Below are 19,309 nucleotides of genomic sequence, written 5' to 3'. Positions count from 1 at the left end.
TCCTTCCATCACCATTTACCCCCCTTACCCTTTCTACCTCTCCCCACCCCGATTCCCTCTGGTCGTCACCGTACTGTTGTCTGTGTTTTTTGTTGTTTGTTTGTTTTGCTTAATCCCTTCACCTTTTCCCGCCAGCCCCCTCCCCTCTAACAGCTATCAGTCTGTTTTCTATATCTGTGAGTCTGTGTCTATATTTTGTTTGTTCATTAGATTCCACAAGTAAGTGGAATCATATGGTACTTGTCTTTCTCCGACTGGCGTATTTCACCTAGCATAATGCTCTCCAGGTCCCTCCATGCTGTCGCAGAAGGTAAGATTTCCTTCTTTTCACGGCCAAGTAGCGTTCCACTGGGCAAACGTGCCCCAGCTCTTTTGCCCGCGCCTCGCCTGACGGGCGCTTGGGCAGCTTGAGCTGTTGTTTTGCCTTCTGAGCGTTGATTGTGGAGACCTCTCCCGTAGCAGCGTATGCGTGTGTGTGTGTGTGTGTGTGTGTTCGGCCGGCTCAGGTAAACACCCATTGAACCTCATCCTTTGGCGGGCATCCCAGTTACCTCTGCCCCGCCCTCCTCTCTGGGAGTTGCTTCATCTGCCTGTGGCCACACAGATGTTTCAACAGTAAAGACTGTTGCTTTTGTGCAAAGCATCTTAACCAAGGGTTTCACGATCCCTTGCAGAGTAGCTCTTAGAGAGCTCTTCATTTCCTTAAGGGAAGAGGGGAAACGTTTTGTTCTCTTCTTGCCTGATTTTTCCTTTGCTGTGTTTTGCTGGATTATCTGAGATATTTTGAATGTTTGCTGTGACAGAAAGAAGCTGCTAGCGGGGAGACAATGAGAGAAACATGCGCTGTTATAACCGCAGCCCAGCCCACTCAGGAGACTCTTTCGCCATTTGGCATCAGACTGAACCGCAGCGTGACGAGTGGCGTTTGGATGTCTTCACCCACCCTGCCCTTTTGTCGCCAGCCTTGCAAAAGGGTCTGGCTTCATCCTGAGAGATTTGGAGTCTGCAGATGTGATGTCCTCTTTTCTTCCCCGCTTTTTGGTTTTATTGGAAGAAGAGATGAAATGGGTGCTATCCTTTTTATTGCTCTGGTTACTATTTCTACCTAGCAGGTTACACCAAAACATCACAGCTTCAAACCGCTGCTTTATTTTGTCCGTGATTTGTGGGGCCGGAATTTGGAGAGGGCTCAGCTTGGCGGCTCTTGCTTACGGGGGTCTCTGATGCAGTTGGGTCAGATGTCAGCTGGGGCTGTGGTCATCCGAAGGCTTGACTGGACGTCCGAGGAGGCCCATGTCTGTGTCTGGCTGTGGATGCTGGCTCTTGGCTGGGAGCTCAGCTGGGGTTGTCAACCCGAGTGCTTACATCTGACCTTTCCAGCAGGTGGTCTCAGGCACCCTGACCTCCCCATGGGGTCCAGCTTCCCCCACCGTGAGCATCCCGAGATGACGAGGTGGACACACCTTGGCCTTTTCTGTCTGAGCCTTGGAAGTCCCATAGTAGCACCCCTGTCATAGGCTCTGGGTCCAAGCATCCTGAGCTCACCCAGGTTCAAGAGGAGGGGACAGAGCCTCCATCTCTCGGTGGCAGTCGTGCCAAAGAATGTTGGGCCCCCCGGAAGGCTGCCACACTTGTGGCGGAGATGTGGGCGCGGTGACTCGTTTTGAGGCCCGCGGGACATCTGTTTCATTCACTTAATAAGCAACCACGTTTCACAATGCCTTCTCGTTGCTTTAATGGTTAACCAGCCAGCAAAGCAAGGACTTTGGTTAGAACTCCCAGTGACCCTTAAACAAACCAGCAACAATAAAAAAAGCAAGAGGGAGCCAGTGCTTAGCAGAGCTGAGGGGCGTGTGATAGGGAATTCTTTGCCGCTTTGCCCACTTCTTTAACATTTTGTCTGAGAGAAAAATGATGCCACGGCTTTAATGCCTATTAGAAAAAAGTTAGTGGAACCTAGAGCCCAAGGTGCAGTAGGTAGGCAGGCCCTTTATAAATTCAGGGGAAGGTTCTAGAGCTCTCCGGGCAGCTCTTAACGTGCCGCTGGTTTTGTTAACATCTCCGCTGGGGAAATGGAATCTTGGTATCGCATGCATTGGCTAGAAATTGCATCTACTCCCCAGGTTGGAACTTGTTAAAGCAAACCACACTTTAACTCTATGGAATGTGGAGCTAAAAAATAAAAAAAATAAGTAGGAAAACTTATTTTGGAGCCAATAGAGACTTAAACGCCAAAGCAGGTGATGGTAGCAAGCATGGACTTCGAGTTCAGGAGAGCTGGATTTGAACGCTCTCCTGCTTCTTCACCGCCCTGCAGTCATGGCACGGTGCTGAGCTTTTCTGGGTTGTCATTTCCTTCTCTCTAAAGTAGGGAGAGCAATACCTACCGTGCAGGGCTGTTAAGGGTTAAATAAGGTGATGTTTGTAAAGTGCCTGGCCCGGTACTTGGCATAGAACATTCAACACATGGTGGTCCTTTCCTTTCTGCCCTTTGCTCTTTATTGAATAACTAGAGGCCCGGTGCACGAAATTTGTGCAGGGAGCGGGGGGGGGGGGGTCCCCTCAGCTCAGCCTGCACCCTCTCCAATCCGGGACCCCTTGGGGGATGTCTGACTGCCGGTTTAGGCCCGATCCCGGGTATCAGGCCTAAATCGGCAGTCGGACATCCCTCTCACAATCCTGGACTGCTAGCTCCTATTTGCTCACCTGCCTGCCTGCCTGCCGGCCTGCCTGGTCGCCCCTAACTTCTCCCCCTCTGCCGGCCTGATTGCCCCTCACTGCTTCTACGTGCCAGCCTGATTGTCCCTAATTGCCCGCCTCACCAGCCTAGTCGCCCCTCACTGCCCCCCCTGCCAGCCTAATTGCCCCCAACTGCCCCCCCCTCTGCCAGCCTGGTTGCCTCTAACTGCCCCCCCGCCGGCCTGGTCACCCCTAACTCCCTCTGCCTTGCCAGCCTGGTCACCCCTCACACCCCCCCCCCCCCCACTGCCGGCCTGGCCACCCTGCTGTTCACTTGTTTGGTTGTCCCTCACTAACCCCCCTGCCGGCGTGGTAGTAAGCAGCCATTTTGTGAGGGTGTGAGGGTTAATTTGCATATTATTACTTTATTATATAGGATGGCTCCTACATAAAAGTCCCTTTTTACTGGAAGCTTATTATATGCTAAGCATTGCTCTCAGTTCTCACAACAGCTCTTGAGGACATTAATGAGAAATGGAGGCACTGAAAGATGGAGTCAGTTCTCCCAGGTCACAGGCCCAGTGGGTGGAGAGGCAGGATTTGAATCCAGGATCTGAGGCGGAGCCCATGCCCGTAGGTGGTTTGGGAATGTGTGCACATATTGAGGTCCCCGCTGAGGCTGGTGAGATGGAAGAATGCTGGTCTAGGGCTTAGGGGGCCAGGTTTTCGACCCCTGCCCTGACACTCACCAGGTATACATCCTTGGGAGAGAGACTGACCTCCTGAAGTTTCAGTTACCTACTCTGTGAAATGGGAGGAGCATCTGAGCTCAGCGAGGGGCAAAGCCTTGTCCAGCCCTGATATTGTACGACTGAGATTTTGACTTTAATTTAGCCTCATGCCAAATGAATTACGAGTCACCCCCAGTCCTGATGATATGGAAAATGCAGAAGGTCAGTCTAGGCTGCACTTGCTTAAGATTTTGTTTTTAGTGAAGCAATGCTTGCACATAGTTTTGTGTGTGTTTTTTTTTAAACCCCAGAGAAGTTTTAATGACACAAATGAAAGTCCTCTGTCTGATTTCTTCCCACCCCCAGTTCTACGCCGGAAAGCAACCACTGTTAACATTTTTAGCTGTTTCTTCTGATGGTTCCTTTCATGTCTCTAAAGTTACAGCAGAGGGCTTTGACTTTGGTTCTTCTGCATCCTGTGCCCTCCTTTCTCTCCCCTGATTAGCTGCAGTCAGGAGGAGGGTTATCCAAAAGCCAGCAGGAGCCAGACAGCCAGCTGGCCTGGAATGTGGTGGGTGGATGCGAGCTTCCAGCTAAATCATCTCTGGAGCTTTCCAAGGCTGGGCCCTGAACTCCCCGTCACGCCCTGATTCTAAAGCTCATGTCAGGTTATGAAATGGACCTTGTATTGCGTAACAGCGTGGGTGGTGGTCGAAACATTATCCTGGTAAACGTGCCAATCAATTGTATAATCCATCTAAAACCTAATGTCTAAGAATTGCTGGGAAAAAGTGCGTCTTGGAGTTGAGGAAATAGGCTACGCTTCTTGGTGTAAACATGAAACCATTCCCTGGTGGTTGAACTTAGTATAAAGCCCTGGTTCAGCAGTTCTGCCTCCTCTTACACAAAGAATCCCGTGGGTTGGAAAACATGTGTGGCCATGAATGGAAAAGCATTGGGTCCTGTCAGTCTTTCTAGCTGAAATGTGTGTGTGTGTGTATGTGTGTGTGTGTATGTGTGTATGCGCGCGCGTGTGTGTATATGTGTGTATGTGTATGTGTGTGTGTGTGTGTGTGTGTGTGTGTGTGTAGGGTTATGTAACTTTACCCCCTCCTCTAGGGCCTCTTAGGATTGACCCTTGTGCCTGAAGATTTAAGGGGTTTATGGGTTTGGACCTTTGTCTCTATATATTAAATTCCATTCTGGTGTTCATTCCTATGTAACAGCAACAAAAAGGTTGAATTGAAAATGAGTCTTTTCCAAATTGACAGACATTCTACACAATAACTGGCTCGTATTATTAAAAAATATCAAGGCCATGAAAGACAAAGAAAGACTAAAGAACCGTTCCACAGTAAAGGAGACGAGAGAGAGATGACCACTACATGCAAGGTACGGGTCCTGGGTTGGATCCTGGGCCCCTTAAACCATCCCCCTCCTTCATTAAAAAAAGACATCAGTGGGACAGTTGATAATTTGAATAAAGCCATAGCTCAGATTGATAGCCTTGGATGAACATGATGTTCTGATTTTGGTTCTTGTGCCAGGCCCTGTAAGAGAATGTCCTTATCTTTAGGAAATGTGCACTGAAGTATTTCTTTTTTAGGTTAAAAGGAGCACCATGTCTGCATCTCACCCTCATTTTTTCCCAAGTCTGAAATTATTTTAAATTAAAAACAATTTTTTTAAAGTCTTTTCCCCATTCCCAGATCTGCCAATTGCCTTGCCTTAGCCTCCAACTGGCAGTGGAATCTTGGCCATGGAATCTTGACATTGGCCATCGCTTCAAAGGGAGCCGTGTGGCCCAGCCTGGTGGGCCCGCTGGGGCGGGCTGCGATGTCCTGGGGGATGGGCCTGGGTGCTCACATGCTTATCTGGGAATATTTTTTTAAAATATATTTTACTGATTTTTTTACAGAGAGAAAGGGAGAGGGATAGAGAGAAACATGAGAGAAACATTCATCAGCTGCCTCCTGCACGCCCCCTACTGGGGATGTGCCCGCAACCGAAGTGCATGCCCTTGACTGGAATCGAACCTGGGACCCTTCAGTCTGCAGGCTCACGCTCTATCCACTGAGCCAACCGGTTAGGGCTATCTGGGAATATTTTACAGTCAAGTCAGAGTTCGAAACCAGAGAGGCCTCTGCCCAGGAGGAACTCAGTTCCGCACAGGCCTGAAAAAGAGCTCCAAGACCTTTGTTAACCCCAAAAAAGGGAAACTGACAACAGGAAACGCTCTTGACTGCCTTTTCCCTCTTGGTGGAAGGAGCCCCTTGTTGGGTCACAACCAAGACGGACAGTGAGGTGCTGTGGAAAGAGAAAACAGGATCTGGCCTTGTCACCAAGTCCGCCGAGCTGCACAGGGGCTGCCTGCCCCTGGGCCTACAGCTGGGATTGGGACCCCCAATCCTTTGTCCCACCACCACTTAAGTAAAAGGAGGGTTTTCTGAGAGATTCAAGGAGCCTGTCATGGAACCCAAGGGAGGGAAGCATCATTGGGCCTTAAGCATAGGGAGGGGACTCGGGCGCCTTGTCTCCAACGTGTCCCAGTTGCCTTAACAGTCTTGGTTTAAGCCTGTTGTCCCAATAAAAATATTTTTATTGATTTCAGAGAGGAAGGGAGAGGAAGAGGGAGTAGAAACATCAGTGATGAGAGGGAATCATTGATTGGCTGCCTCCTGCACGTTGGACTGAACCTGCAACCCAGACATGTGCCCTTGACCAGAATTGAACCTGGGACCAAACCTGGAACCCTTCGGTCCGCAGGCCAATGCTCTATCCACTGAGCCAAACCGGCTAGGGCACGGTGTAATTATTAATAGGGCCCCTCCTCAGTCTGGAAAGTGCCCTGATTTGATCGATAGGTTACACCACTATCTGATTTCTGGATCAGTCAGGAACCCAGATAATCTCCCCTCCTCTGCTGCCTCCTGCTGTTCTCTCAGTTGCTCTCTTCTCACTCTCTGCCCTGAGTCTCTGTCACTCCCTCCTCTGGGCTCCTCAGTTCTGTTCCCTGAGTGTCTTGTGTCAGAAACGTGGCTGCAAGGTTCTGCCGGATGCATGGACGGTCCCCACAGAAGGAAGCGGCGGCTTTGGCGAGCACCCCAGGGGGCCTCTGCTGCGGGACTGGGGCTTGAGGTGGGACAAAAGGAGTCAGAAGGGGAAGGGACTTAGGCACCTGGTCTCCAGCAGTGATTCTGAGGTCTCTCAGTTTGAAGGGCCTAGTATTTTCTTCCCCTTTTTTTCTTTTCCATGAAGTTTCTAATCCGGAGCTGTTTTAACCAGGGTCTTCTGGGTGGATGGATGGACATTGCTGATGTGGAATGGGGCTCGCGCAGCGATCGGGAGTGTGGTGGCCCCTGGTGGGACGAGTGTCAGCTCCCGGTGGTCCTCTGCCCTCCCCCCATCCCCCCGCCTCTGCTGCCTCCTGGCTCTCTGCCTCTCAGGTTTGGCTCCCTTGGTGTTGGCTGTACCCTGGTATATTCTTTCCGATCTGCCTCTGCTGCAAAATTCCTGAAGGTGGAATTGCACTGTCCTGGCTCCCCTCTCAGGAAAGCTGCTCCCGAGCTGGGGCTGTGGGAGGAAAACTGGCAGAGGCTGGGAGAGGAGGCGCTGGAGGACCCCAGGAGCCTGTGTGAGCTTTCAGGGGGGCAGCCGCGTGAGACCCAGGGTCCAGGAGCCAGACCTGTGCTGTCCAATATGGCAACCACTAGCCCCATGTGGCTATTTAAATTTCATTTAAAAAATTAAAATTTAATAAAACGTGGTATTTGCACTAGCCACATTTCCAGCTCTCATGGAGCCACATGTGGCCGGAGGCCTCTCCATTGGACCACACAGGTGGAGAACATTCCCATTCCTGCAGGGTTCTATCAGGCTGGGGAGCCTGACTCCCTGTTCACCCAGCTCTGTTCAAGGTGGGTCCTTTGTGTGTTTTAGTAGCTGCCACGGTGCTTCTAAATAGGTTGGAGGGGTGAGAAGAAAACATGATTTGTCGTAAACTTCAGAACATTTCAGGTATCTCAGAACTGGTCAGCAAGTCCAAATGTTTCCAGTGGTGCCTTTTATCGTGTAACTAGAGGCCCGGTGCACGACATTCGTGCACTGAGGGGGCGGGTGGGGGTCCCTCAGCCCGGCCTGTGCCCTTTTGAGTCCGGGACCCCTCGGGGGTCAGACATCCTTAGCGCTGGCAGTTGGATGTCCTTAGCACTGCCGCGGAGGCCAGAGAGGCTCCCGCCATCCGCTGTGTCAGCCTGGCTTCTGGCTGAGCGGCGCTCCCACAGGGAGCGCACTGACCACCAAGAGGCATCTCCTGTGGTGAGCGTCTGCCCCTGGTGGTCAGTGTGTGTCATAGCGACCGGTCATTCTGTCGTTCGGTCGATTTGCATATTGCCTTTTTATTATATAGGATTCTATGATGTCCCCCTGACGGGCTTTATGGTTCTTAACTGGTCATTCTCTGGCTGCTGTTGTAATTTTTGCCTTATCCTAGTTTTCTGTATGTACTATTTATTCCCTCTTTCTCTTTAAATTGATTCACACTCTTACTTCAGTTTGAAAAGGAGAATTTGTAACGGTAAGTGGAAAACCAAGAAAGGGAAATGCATTTTTAAAGCAAGAGTTTTATTGAAGGTATGTACGAATGGAAGTGCCCTACTCATCACAGCACAGCATGGGACTAGGAAAGCAATGCTGGTTGCTGCCAGTGGATTTATTGTTCAGCTTATCACGTTGTAGCAGACTCCCTTCTCGGTGGACAGTTCTGAGCCGGGACGGGCCATTCCCTTCTTAAAGAGGAGATTAGCGAAGCAAATGCCAGGAAGTGCTGAAGGCGCTATGAAGGCAGGGTCGCACCAGCGGTGGCTTTAAAGAAGGATCTGAGAAGTACTAACCGCTTCACGGTTAGTGAAAATATGCAGGTGTTTCTGTATGAGAAGGGTGTCTGCAGGGCAGGCCGGATGGGGCAGGTATGCCTTCCTGCCTCAGGTCCCCTTTTACATTCTTATAATCGTTGAGTACCTCAGAGAGCTTTTGCTTTGTGAGCAATACCTATATTTGCCATGTTAAAAATTAAAAGTAAGAAATCTCAAAAACTTGTATTTATTTAAAAAAACCGTAAACCGGCCCCCCGCCCCAAAAGCCCACAATGGAATAAATAAGTAAATACATAAATAAATATTAATCTCAAAAAAATGTATAAACCGCCCTGGTAGGTGTGGCTCAGTTGGCTGAGCATTGATTGTCCCACATACCAAAAGGTCACCGGTTCGGGTTCGATTCCCGATCAGGGCACGAACCCAGGTTGTAGGTTCCATCCCTGGACAACTGATCCAAGTTTTTCTCTCTTCCCCTCCCCCGTTCTCTTTCTCTAAAATCAATAAAAAAATATTTAAAAAACCACAAAAATCATAAACTAATTACATGTTAACATCAATATATTTTATAAAAAATAACTATTTCCTCACATAAAAAAATTCATGACAAGAATGTAATTGTCGGTGATTTTTGCAAGCCTTCTCATGTCTGGCCCAGTAGAAGAGCTGGATTTTCGTGTCAGCTTCTGCGTCCCATCGCTTTCGATGTCCCCTATCAAGGAGTCTCTGGAAAACTCCATTGAACACTCATGAGAGAATGAAGGTGGAAAAGGCAGATAAGTCTAACTTGATTATGAAAATTGACTCCCAGAAAAGGTCTCAGGGACAGCCCCCACCCCAGGGTCCCCTGGACCACACTTGGAGAACCACTGGAGAAGTGAAAGGCACATCGGACTAAAAGACTGAAGGCCTGCACTTCCGCCTGAGTGTGACATTTGCGTGTGACTTCAGGCCAAGCAGCACTCGGCCCCCAGGGCTCCTGTCCTCCCCTCTGTAGCCTGGGAAGGGTCATTCTGGCCGAGCCAGTCTTGCGGGTTGCTGTGAGGTGCAGATAACGCCTGTGAAACCTGGCTCTCCGCTCTGAACGCGGTGTATTTATAAATGGCATTACTAAGGATCTTTTGAAGCGTGGTGTCATCTTTAATTTGTAGGCCAGTTATTTTTAAAAACTGACATCCCGTCTTAATCTCCCTGGGTTCTGGGGGCACTTTTGAGAAGTGGGAAGGCTGTCATTTTCAGCTCACAGGTGAGATAATGGAGGTTTAGGGGAGCGGGTTGGCCAGGAAACAGGACTCTGACAACCGGCCCCTGTGTCCCAGGCTCTCCGGTGCTGGCTGGCTTGGCTTAGCCCGAGTTCTTATCTGATACGGGCCTGTGCTTGTGACACACTGACACATTCACACCGTCAGCAGCCCTTCGCTTGAATAAATTGCCGTCAGACTGCGTCAGCTAATGGATGACACAGGTTTCAGATTTGAAGATCTGAGGCCTCGTCCGAGCAGAGGGAGCCCTTTTAGAACTCCTTCAAGTGCCGATGTAAGAAAGCAGCCGGTGAACGGCTTGTTTTCCTAGACGGGTGAGGCCTGCTCGTTCCCCCGAGATGCGTTTGGACTTCTGACTGCTTCCTCCATGGGTCATTTACTGTAGAGAAAACGGCTTTCTCGCCTCCCTGGACACTCCGGCAAGCAACCTCCGCTCTGATCCTGGGAGACACACTTACTTGCCTGCAATTGTAGGAGACAAAGGACCACGGTCATGTTTTCTTGGAACTAGGAAATAAGGCAGAAAGCACAGGCTCAATGGAGACAAACTGGCTTTCGGGTGTGGCCAGCTGGCGTTCGGATGGATTTAAGGAAAAGTTTTATGCGAGTTAGGCTGAGTCCCATTCCCTGGGCTCTGCTCCTTGTACACACGCTGTGTGGTCGGGGGCAGCGCCCTCCATCAGCTATCCGTATTTAAGTGCAGACTGTAGATTGATCCTCCCCTCCCGTCTATATGAATATGACCACCTTAAGGCCTATTTTTCAATAATTTTTTATGACTTAATTTGATCGCAAGTGACAGAAATCCAGTTCCAATTCTCTTAAACTTAACATAAATCAGTGGTGACAGTTGGGGGTGTACGTGCTGGTTTGGCTCCAGGGAAGGTGGTTAAACTGGGAAGCATTAGGTCATTGGGACCCCCCCCACAACACTCCCTCCCTTCCTCCTTATCTCCCTCCCCCCTCCATCCCTGCCCCCCCTTCGGTCAGGCTCTCCCCTCATGGTGCCAAGATGGTTGCCATCTGCTGCAGGCGTTCATTCTAATCACTAAGCCTCCTCGGAGGAGAAATTTCCTCTTCCTAACCGTTTCCAAAGTCCCAGAGTGAAGTCTCCTTGGTACTGACGGGTCATTGGTTCTGATGTCCTCCCTCAGCCATCACTGAGGCTGGGAGTATCCACAACCAACTGGCCAGGCCTGGGTCACAGACTACTCCTGGGACCAGGGGGAGGCCCAGGGAATCAGGGCTGTTCGGTGAGACAGGCAGGCAAGGTTTTGGTCTGTGGGTCCCCCAGCCCAGTATTCGTGGAGAATTGTCACTGGAGTCGCTCTGGTCCTCTGTGGAGCGGTGGAAGGACTGGGTCCGCTCCATCTCGTCAGGGAGAAGGCTGGCTTTGTGTTGAGCTTTTAACACATCTCGGATGAACAGGCTTGTTTGTGGTTGGATGTCAGCCAGTCATACATCATTGTCCATGGCAACACAGCCTGTTTACGGAGGGAGATGCTGACCTCACATCAAGTCTCTTGGGTTCAATCCCTTTGATGGTAACACACTTAACCAGGCTGGTGGTCCCTGAATCGCCCACCAGAATCCCCTGAGGAGCCTGGTTCACTCTTTGGTAAAACCCAGATCTGCTTACAAATAAATAATAGAAATAAACAAATAAATAAAAAGACAAACAAAAACCCCACTAGTATTCTTTTCTTTTTAAAAATGTTTTTATTGATTTCAGAGAGAAGAAGGGGGAGGGAGGGAGAGAGAGAAACATCAGTGATGAGAGAGAATCACTGATCGGCTGCCTCCTGCATGCCCCCTGTTGGGGATTGAGCCTGCAGCTGGGAATCAAAACTGTGACCTCCTGGTTCACAGGTCAGTGCTCAACCACTGAACCACACTGGCTGGGCACCCCACTAGAATTCTATTCTCCTACCCCTACCTCCATCTTTTCTCCCTTAGAGGCAATTCAATAGATCAGTTTAACACATTTTAGCTGATTATGTATGTAGTTAGTCACTTCTGTGATTATAAATAGTAGACTTCGTGTGGCTATTTCTTGAGTTTTCATTTTTACTTATTATCTACCAACATCCCACTACGGAAGGTGAGATTTGAGACTCTTTCCGCCCTCTGTCCCCACCACACACCCACTTTTCCCATCCCCTTTCCTCCCAGCAGAATTACTGTGTAGCCAGTATCTGACGCTGACATGATTGCAGCCATGTAAGTGCTGTTGGCAATGGAGCCATCTAGTAAAGGACAATTACTTTTCCTTCTCGTGGTAGAACGCACTCTTCAGTCATTTCTCACAGAGGGTACGTGGAAAGTGAGTTGAGACTGGCTGTAAAAAACCCACCGTCTCCCATTGTGCATGGCATCAAGTTCAGATGCCTAATGTGGCGCACAGGCCCTTCCTGGCTGCGGCCCCCTCAGACCTCCCACCTGCCATCCTGTGCTCAGGCTGGTCCCTCAGCCGCTACCTGGTGAAAGGCCCTTCTTCAAGGCCTGGCTTAGATGACACTTCCTTTGGGTGGCCTTCCCAGTAGGGGGTCTGTTGCACAGGGTGTATACTGGGGCCTCGGTACTTATCTCACCCGATGGTACCTACCTGATAAGGTTGTTGGCGATCACACAGATGGGTGGAACTGAGCCTTTACGATAGTGTCTGCCGCTCAGTAGATGGTCCATCTGTGCCCTGCAGCCTCCTGTCTTGGGAGGACAGGGTTGGTGGGTTATATGCATTAGTGACCAGAATAGCTCTTGGCAAATCAGAAGCCTCCAGGAGTTGGCAGGGAGCCTGAGTGAGTGAAATAGGCCGGTGTGATTCGGGCACAGGGGGTGGGGACGGAAAGGGCAGTCTCTCTCTCAGGGGCCAGGGTTGCCAGGTGGGAGTGGGGGCCCGGTGTTGACAGATGATCTGACTGTGGGCCTGGCCAGCTAGGGGAGAGGTAGGAAAAATCCTGGTGATGCCACAGGGCTGGGGGAAGGGACCAAGGCCGATGCCAGAAGTGTCTGGCACAACATGACAGAGGGGGATGGAGTGAGACGTGACCGGAGTCTCCTTTACCCCCGGAGCCATCCCATTGGCCCTCCAAGCCCCTACCATCTACTGTTTAGAAATAGCTTTCAGGTAGTTACTTGCGAGGCAGGTGCTTTGCAGCCAGTGGAACCTCGTGTTTTACCAGCAGGAGGCTGTTGGTCTTGGGGCAGCCCCATGGCTGGTGGTCATGTGTTGTTCCTTCTTCTCTGAGTATCCACTTCCCCTTTCTCAAAGGCATGTGTGTGCTTGCGTACACATACTCACACCCCCACACCCTCACATGCCCGCCCCCCCCCCACACACATACACACACACACACCTTCCGCACCCCCACACCCAGCGCGTGGCTGCATCAGGCAAATGCCAAAGGGAGAAGGAGGAGAGGGCATGTGGGGTCTGTGAGATATTGACCAGACCTCCAGTATGTCCTAGACATGGGACTAAATTTCTTTTCTTTTTTTAAATTTGCCCTCCTGTGATGTCCATAGGTCTGGTTCCTCAACTTTTACCCTGTGGGTAAGCCTGGCGTGGCCCACCTGCCTGTTGCTTCCAAACTCTTACCGAGGCCCAGCTTTTATTTTTATTTTTTAAATCTTTATTGTTGAGAGTATTACAGATGCCATTGTAATCCTCTCAACATTGCCCCCCTCCGCCCGGTTCCCGCCCCGGCCCGCCCAGGCCTTCACCACCCTGATAGTGGCTGCCTCCGGGATGGGTGGCCATCCTATCTCTTGCCATTCTCCACATTCCAGACTTTCCGCTTCCTTCCCCTTCTTGAAAACACCGTGTTCTCCCTCTCCCCTCTGGCTGAGGGTGCTGCTGCCTGCTTGGGACTCAGTACTCCCTCTCCCCTCCCCAGGGCCCATTCATGCTTTAGGTGCCCTCCGGGAGGGTTCTGCCTTACCGGGCCCAGTGAGGGTCTCCACTGCTGGGTTCCATGGCACCTGTACCCCACCATCCTGGCACCGCCTTCTGGACTGGGCTGTCAGTGCCTGACTTTACCCACCAGATTGGAAGTGCCCTGGAGGCAGGGCCCAGCATAGGGTCTGGCATGTGGGCAGTTTGCTCTCAGTGTTTCATCTTTTTTTTTTTTTAATATGTTTTTATTGATTTCAGAAAGGAAGGGAGAGGGAGAGAGAGATAGAAACATCAATGATGAGAGACAATCACTGATCGGCTGCCTCCTGCAAGTCCCACACTGGGGATCGAGCCTGCAACCTGGGCATGTGCCCTGTGACCTTCTGGTTCATAGGTCGATGCCCAACCACTGAGCCACGCTGGCAGGGCTCGGTGTTTCATCTTGACCACGTCATATGATTGAGGACTCCGTGGTAGGGTAGGAAATGGTGCCATCATTATGGGCTAAGCTGCTGGGGCGGCCGACTGACATCTTCCCTTGAGGATCTGGACAGAGCCTTTTCATCTAGCCTGTGCTGTCTGATATAGTAGTCACTAGCCACAGTGATTTTTAAAATTTAAATATAGCCCTGGCCGGTGTGGCTCACTCTGTTGGCTGGGCATCGTCCCGTGCACCAGGAGGTCACTGGTTAGATTCCTGGTCAGGGCACGTTCCCAGGTTATGGGTTCAGTTGATCAATGTTTCTCACATTGATGTCTCTCTCTCTCTCTCTCCCCCCTTCTCCCCCCCAAAAATTAAATATATTTAAGATTAAATAAAATGTATTTCCTCAATCTCACCAGCCAATTAATTTTTTAAAATATAAACATTTTTTCTTCTTAAATTTCTTAAATTTATTTTTTGATTACTTAGAGAGACATCGATTTGTTGTTCTACTTATTTATGCATTCATTGGTTGATTATTGTCTGTGCCCTGACGGGGATCGAACCCACAACCTTGGTGTATCAGGATGATGCTCTAAACCAACTGAGCTACCCAGCCAGGGCTCACCAGCCAATTTCAAGTGCTCAGTATTCACATGTGGCAGGTGGCTGCCGCGCGGGGCAGTGCCGATGCTAGAACACCTCCAGCAACGCAGAGTTCTTTGGATGGCGCTGCTGTAGACACTGTCCTGTGAAGGTAGTGGGGGCTTATAGGTGGTGTGAGGTCCGTCCTTGGTGTTTGTGGGAGGTCAGGCCGATGTTTTCAGATCCCTCCTTAAGCCTGAACTGTGCTTCCTCCGTATCCCCCGCTGCAGGACGCTCGGCAGAAGTTCCGCTCTGTTCTGGTTGAAGCGACGGTGAAACTGGACGAGCTGTTGAAGAAGATCGGCAAAGCCGTGGAAGACTCGAAGCCCTACTGGGAGGCGCGGAGGGTGGCGAGGCAGGTAAGATAGCCCCGCACGTCCTCTCCCGGCCTCTGCTCATCCCCGCTGGCCTTGGGGTGCGCCTTCTGGCTTCTGTGTCTCCCCTGAAAGTTAGAAGCGTGAGTCAGTCCTGTGTGATGGGGAACAGCCATGACTGTCATCAGCTGCATGTGGAGTCAGTCTCTTATCACCCGCCCTCCATACCCCCCCAGTCTGCCTTCATCCAGCTCTTGGTGCTCTTCATAGAGGGTGGGTGCTGACACTTGGATGACCCTGTGAGTGGGCGCCGCCTTGCCGCCAGAGTTGGCGCCCAGGTCCCCTTGCCAGGCAGCAGGGCCAGCTCAGGCGGAGGAGAGGATGTGTCCAGAACATCAGGCTCCTGCTCTGCCCTCTCCTAGTGACCGCCTGTCGGGCAGCAGGCGAATACTCCGTCCCTCTCCTCCCGGTGTGGGAGCAATTAGCCGTTCGCCTCCCTTGAAATACTGGTTCTTTGTCCTGAGAGCCCAAACAGGCAGCTGAGGCACCAAGACGAGAAAAGGGGCAGCAGAGGGGAGCTGCGGTCAGGCGATTGCTGGGGCCTCAGGGACGTTGGTTCTGCTTTCAGAGTGTGTCTCCCGTGGATGGCTACCGCTGAGATGCGGGGTGTCCCTGTGCCACCGCTCGGCCCCCGATGGCCAGGCATGTGGCCGGGGAAGGAGAAGAGCCCTGACACTGGCCCCTGCCCGCTGCTCCTTCCTCTCAGCCCTTGTCTTGGTTGGTGAGCGTAAGTGATCATGACAGTCACTGAGTCCTGTGGACAAGGCGCTGAGTCATCAGGTCTGATCACATAATAGCCAGCCCCCGGGGGCCTGCGACTGACGCACTGTCCACTGGCAGAGCTCAAGATGAATGCTGAGGGCCTCCTGCCCAGCCCGGTGCCTGCACGCCCGCCCCTTCAAGTCCTGCCTCTTTGCAGGTGGGGCAGGAAGAAGGGCGGAGAGGTCTCAGAGTGACCCCTACCCCTCAGCCCCAAGGGCACTTGTTGGTCTGTAGCCGAGGAACTGGAAGGATGTCAGCGGCCCAGGCTGGGTGCGGATGCCACATCTCATCGCCGTGGATGGGGGCTGTCTGGGCTTGGGCCAGGTGGCCCTCTGTCTGCACCAGCGGGACCTTCCTGATGGTGAAGGGGTGGGGCCCACCGCCCCCGGCTGCCAAGTGGGGCTTCCTGTTTTCTTCCTCTGGTCTTGCTCCGCCCCCTTCCTTTCTATATGGACAGACCCCTCTGGCTGTGGAGCAGGGATGGCCTCTCAGAGGCCTTCAGAGCATCTCCTTCCAGTGCGTTCCCAGAGCCTCCGCATCCTCGTCCGTGGGACTCTGTGGTCACGGACCAGCCTTGGCTCTCATGAGGTCGTCCTTAGAACTTCCTGGGAGAGTGTTTGGCCATGGAATCCCTGCGTGAGCTTAGGTTTTGGCTTCATTTAAAAAAAAAAAGTGGTAGGAAATATCGAAAATAAACAAAAAAGAAAATAAGCCCCCATACCTTCTGTGAACAGTTGATGTATAGCTCTTGTTTTTTTTTTTTTAAATAAAGATTATACTGCAGGGTGGTTTTGTTATATGTCTGGGATGACCATGTCCATCCAGCCAGAGGCTCAGTGGAACGGTGGAGACTTAGCAAAGGGAGAAACTTCTCCTAACAGCTTGGCTTTCCGTAAAGAGTTTACAAAGATTTGTAATTGTCCGGCCTGTAGAAATTCTATCTGCCCATCAAAATGTGCATTGACTTTATTATTCCTGGTGTCAACCCATTTTCCTACTAAGTGAGTCAGGCCCAGCCCTGTGGTTTTGAGAAAAGCCAGTGTACATCCTGCCAGGAGGATGTAGCCGATGTCTGCCTTTTCTTTCCTGGGCTGAGCTGGGGCAGGGAGCTGGCTTTGATTTATCTGAGGGTTTTTTCCTTGAGCCGGAGCTTGTTTTTAAGGTGGCTTTGCCGTATCTGCCGGCCCATCTGGCCTTCAGTGTGTGGCCGGGGACATTGTGACGAGGGGGTGGCGCCGTGGGACTCGGGAAACCTGAACAGTGGAGTGTTTCTTGCTCATTTTGCTTCCTGGGTTCTGTCTGGTCAAACAGTGGCCCTGGGCTTGCATTTTATCCCTGCCAGGCCCAACCCTTGTAATTGTTTTCCTTTACAAAAGATTGTGGTAAACTGTATGTAAGATTTGCCTTTTTTTCAGTGTACAGTGCAGTAGCACGAAGGACGTTCATGTTGCTGTGTAGCCCCCACCGCATCCATCTCCAGAACTTTTTCATTTTCCCAAACTGAACCTCGGTACTCATGAAATACTGACTTACCATTTCTCCTTTCCCTCAGCCCTTGGCCACCACCATTCTGCTTTCCGTCTCTATGAGCCTGACTACTCTAGGCACCCATGTACGTGGGATCCTGCACTATCTGTCTTTCCGTGACTGGCTCATTTCACTTAGCATCATGTCCTCAAGGTTCACCCGTATCGTAGCACATGTTAGGTTTTCATTCCTTTTTCAGGCTGAATAATATTCCGCTGTATATGTGGGCCACATTTTGTGTACTCACTCATCTTTAAACTTTTTATTTATTGATTTTAGAGAGAGAGGAAGGGGCGGGGGGAGAGAGAGGGATTGATTGTTGTTCCACGTATTCATTAGTTCATTGGTTATTTCTTGTATGTGCCCTGACTGGGGATCGAACCTGCAGCCTTGGCATATTGGAACGATGCTCTAACGAACTGAGCTGCCCAGCCAGGGCTTTCCTCACTCATCTTTAAATGGACATTGGGCAGCTCTTGTTATTTTTAACTGGTTGGAGCTGTGAGAAGTGTGTTGCAAATCTGGAGAGCAGCAGAGGGTTATCCGGTGCTGAAAGTTGCCTGTTTGGGGTTTACGGGCCATGCATGTTCATGTCCCATCCTGACTTCTTTGGGGAAGTGAGTGGGGAAACATTGAAAACTGTAGAATGACTTAGCTGTGGGGCAATCAGCAAAACTTAGCCCCTGGAGCCAGACTGCCTGCCTGTCTTTGAATTCTAATTCACCACTTAATAGCGGTGGGACCTCAGCAGGTTGCTTAATCTCTGTGCCTCGGTTTCTTCATCTGTAAAGTGGAGTTGTGTGTCAGTTCTAGCTTTTGCTATGGAACAAACCACTTCAAACTTAGGGGCTTACAGCACTTCGTTAGCTCATGATTTTGCTGGGCAGTTTTCCTGACTGGCTGATCTCATGCATCTACAGTCACTTGGTGGGTTGGCTGGAGGCTGCCTGATCTTGGATGGTTTTATCCATCACGCAGTTGGCTGGTTGTGAGCTGAGGCGTCAGGGGTGACTGGACCACATGTGTCTCATCTCGCAGGCCAGGGGGCCTTCTTCCTGCGGGGATTCCAGGCCGCTGCTTGCATCCCATTTGTCCCTTTGGGAGGAGTAAGGCACACGGCCAGTCCAAAGTCAAGAGGTGGGAAACAGCCCAGCTGGCGTGGCTCAGGGGTTGAGTGTCGACCTATGAACCAAGAAGCCATGGTTTAATTCCCAGTCTGGGCACATGCCCGGGTTGTGGGCTTGATCCCCAGTGGGGGGTGTGCAGGAGGCAGCCAATCAGTGATTCTTATCATTCATGCTTCTATCTCTCTCTCTCCCTCTCCCTTCCTCTCTGAAATCAATTAAAAAAAATAAAATTTAAAAAGGTGGGAAACCATAAGCTCTGCCTGCAAAGTATTATAGCCATTTTTACAACTTACCGTTGTATTAAATTAATACATGTGAAACATTGGGATCAAAGGAAAAGAAAGTCAGTTACTATTATTCCAGATGTGTTTCCTGTCAGGTATTATGTCTCCCTGGTGGATCTGCTGCCTTAAAAACAAATAAACAAACAAATAAACAAACAAAACACACAGTAAAAACCCCTGGGAAGAAGAAGCAAACCTGTGCAGGCTGGGAGAGGATAGGGAAGATAGAGAGACTGGGGACAGAAGGTGGTCCCAGGCAGGTTGCGTCCATACGGAGTTAGTCCTCCTGAGGATAAAACGTGCCAGAGGATCAAAAACTGATGCTGAGGAAATAGCTGACTTGCTTTTTGACGGATCCAAAGCGCTCTAAGCCCAAACAGATAATGTGGCGAGGCCCCCAAATGGAGGCGGAGTCGTGCCCCCCGTGACATGGGTTAGGTCACGTGCACCAGGCAGTCCCCTGAATTCCTGTTAGTCACAGAGGAACGGAGTGCTGCCTCTTCCTGTGCTGGGAAATTCTAGACATCGATTTTGTTTGCAGAAGACCCTCCGTAAGTGGGGACCGAGAGGCCCAGGTTCTTTATAATAAAACATCAGCCGAGAAGGGTTGAACATTTTCCTGGCCCTGGGTGACATGTTCATAAATTTCTCCGGCGTTCAGCCTCACAGACTTGCCTACCATCCATTTTTAATTGGTCATGACCTCTCCGGCGTTGATGTCAAAT

At 50.9% G+C, this 19,309-nt stretch overlaps 1 protein-coding gene across 2 annotated transcripts in view; it reads left to right on the top strand.

Annotated features, from left to right (window-relative positions):
• SH3BP5 (SH3 domain binding protein 5) overlaps window positions 1–19,309 on the top strand; it is a 69,185-nt gene that overhangs the window by 14,004 nt on the left and 35,872 nt on the right. Inside the window, exon 3 of one of the 2 annotated variants that reach the window (XM_059663996.1) lies at window positions 14,741–14,869. The exons of the other annotated variant lie outside the window; for it this stretch is intronic. Within the exon in view, the coding sequence (XP_059519979.1) occupies window positions 14,741–14,869 (129 nt within the window). The remainder of the gene's footprint in view (window positions 1–14,740; window positions 14,870–19,309) is intronic. 2 annotated transcript variants of the gene reach the window in all.

Source organism: Myotis daubentonii, chromosome 14 (assembly GCF_963259705.1).
Source record: "Myotis daubentonii chromosome 14, mMyoDau2.1, whole genome shotgun sequence".
Lineage (NCBI taxonomy): Eukaryota > Metazoa > Chordata > Mammalia > Chiroptera > Vespertilionidae > Myotis > Myotis daubentonii.
The sequence above is the reverse complement of the archived record's forward strand: the minus strand, read 5'-3'. Positions and strand labels throughout refer to the sequence as shown.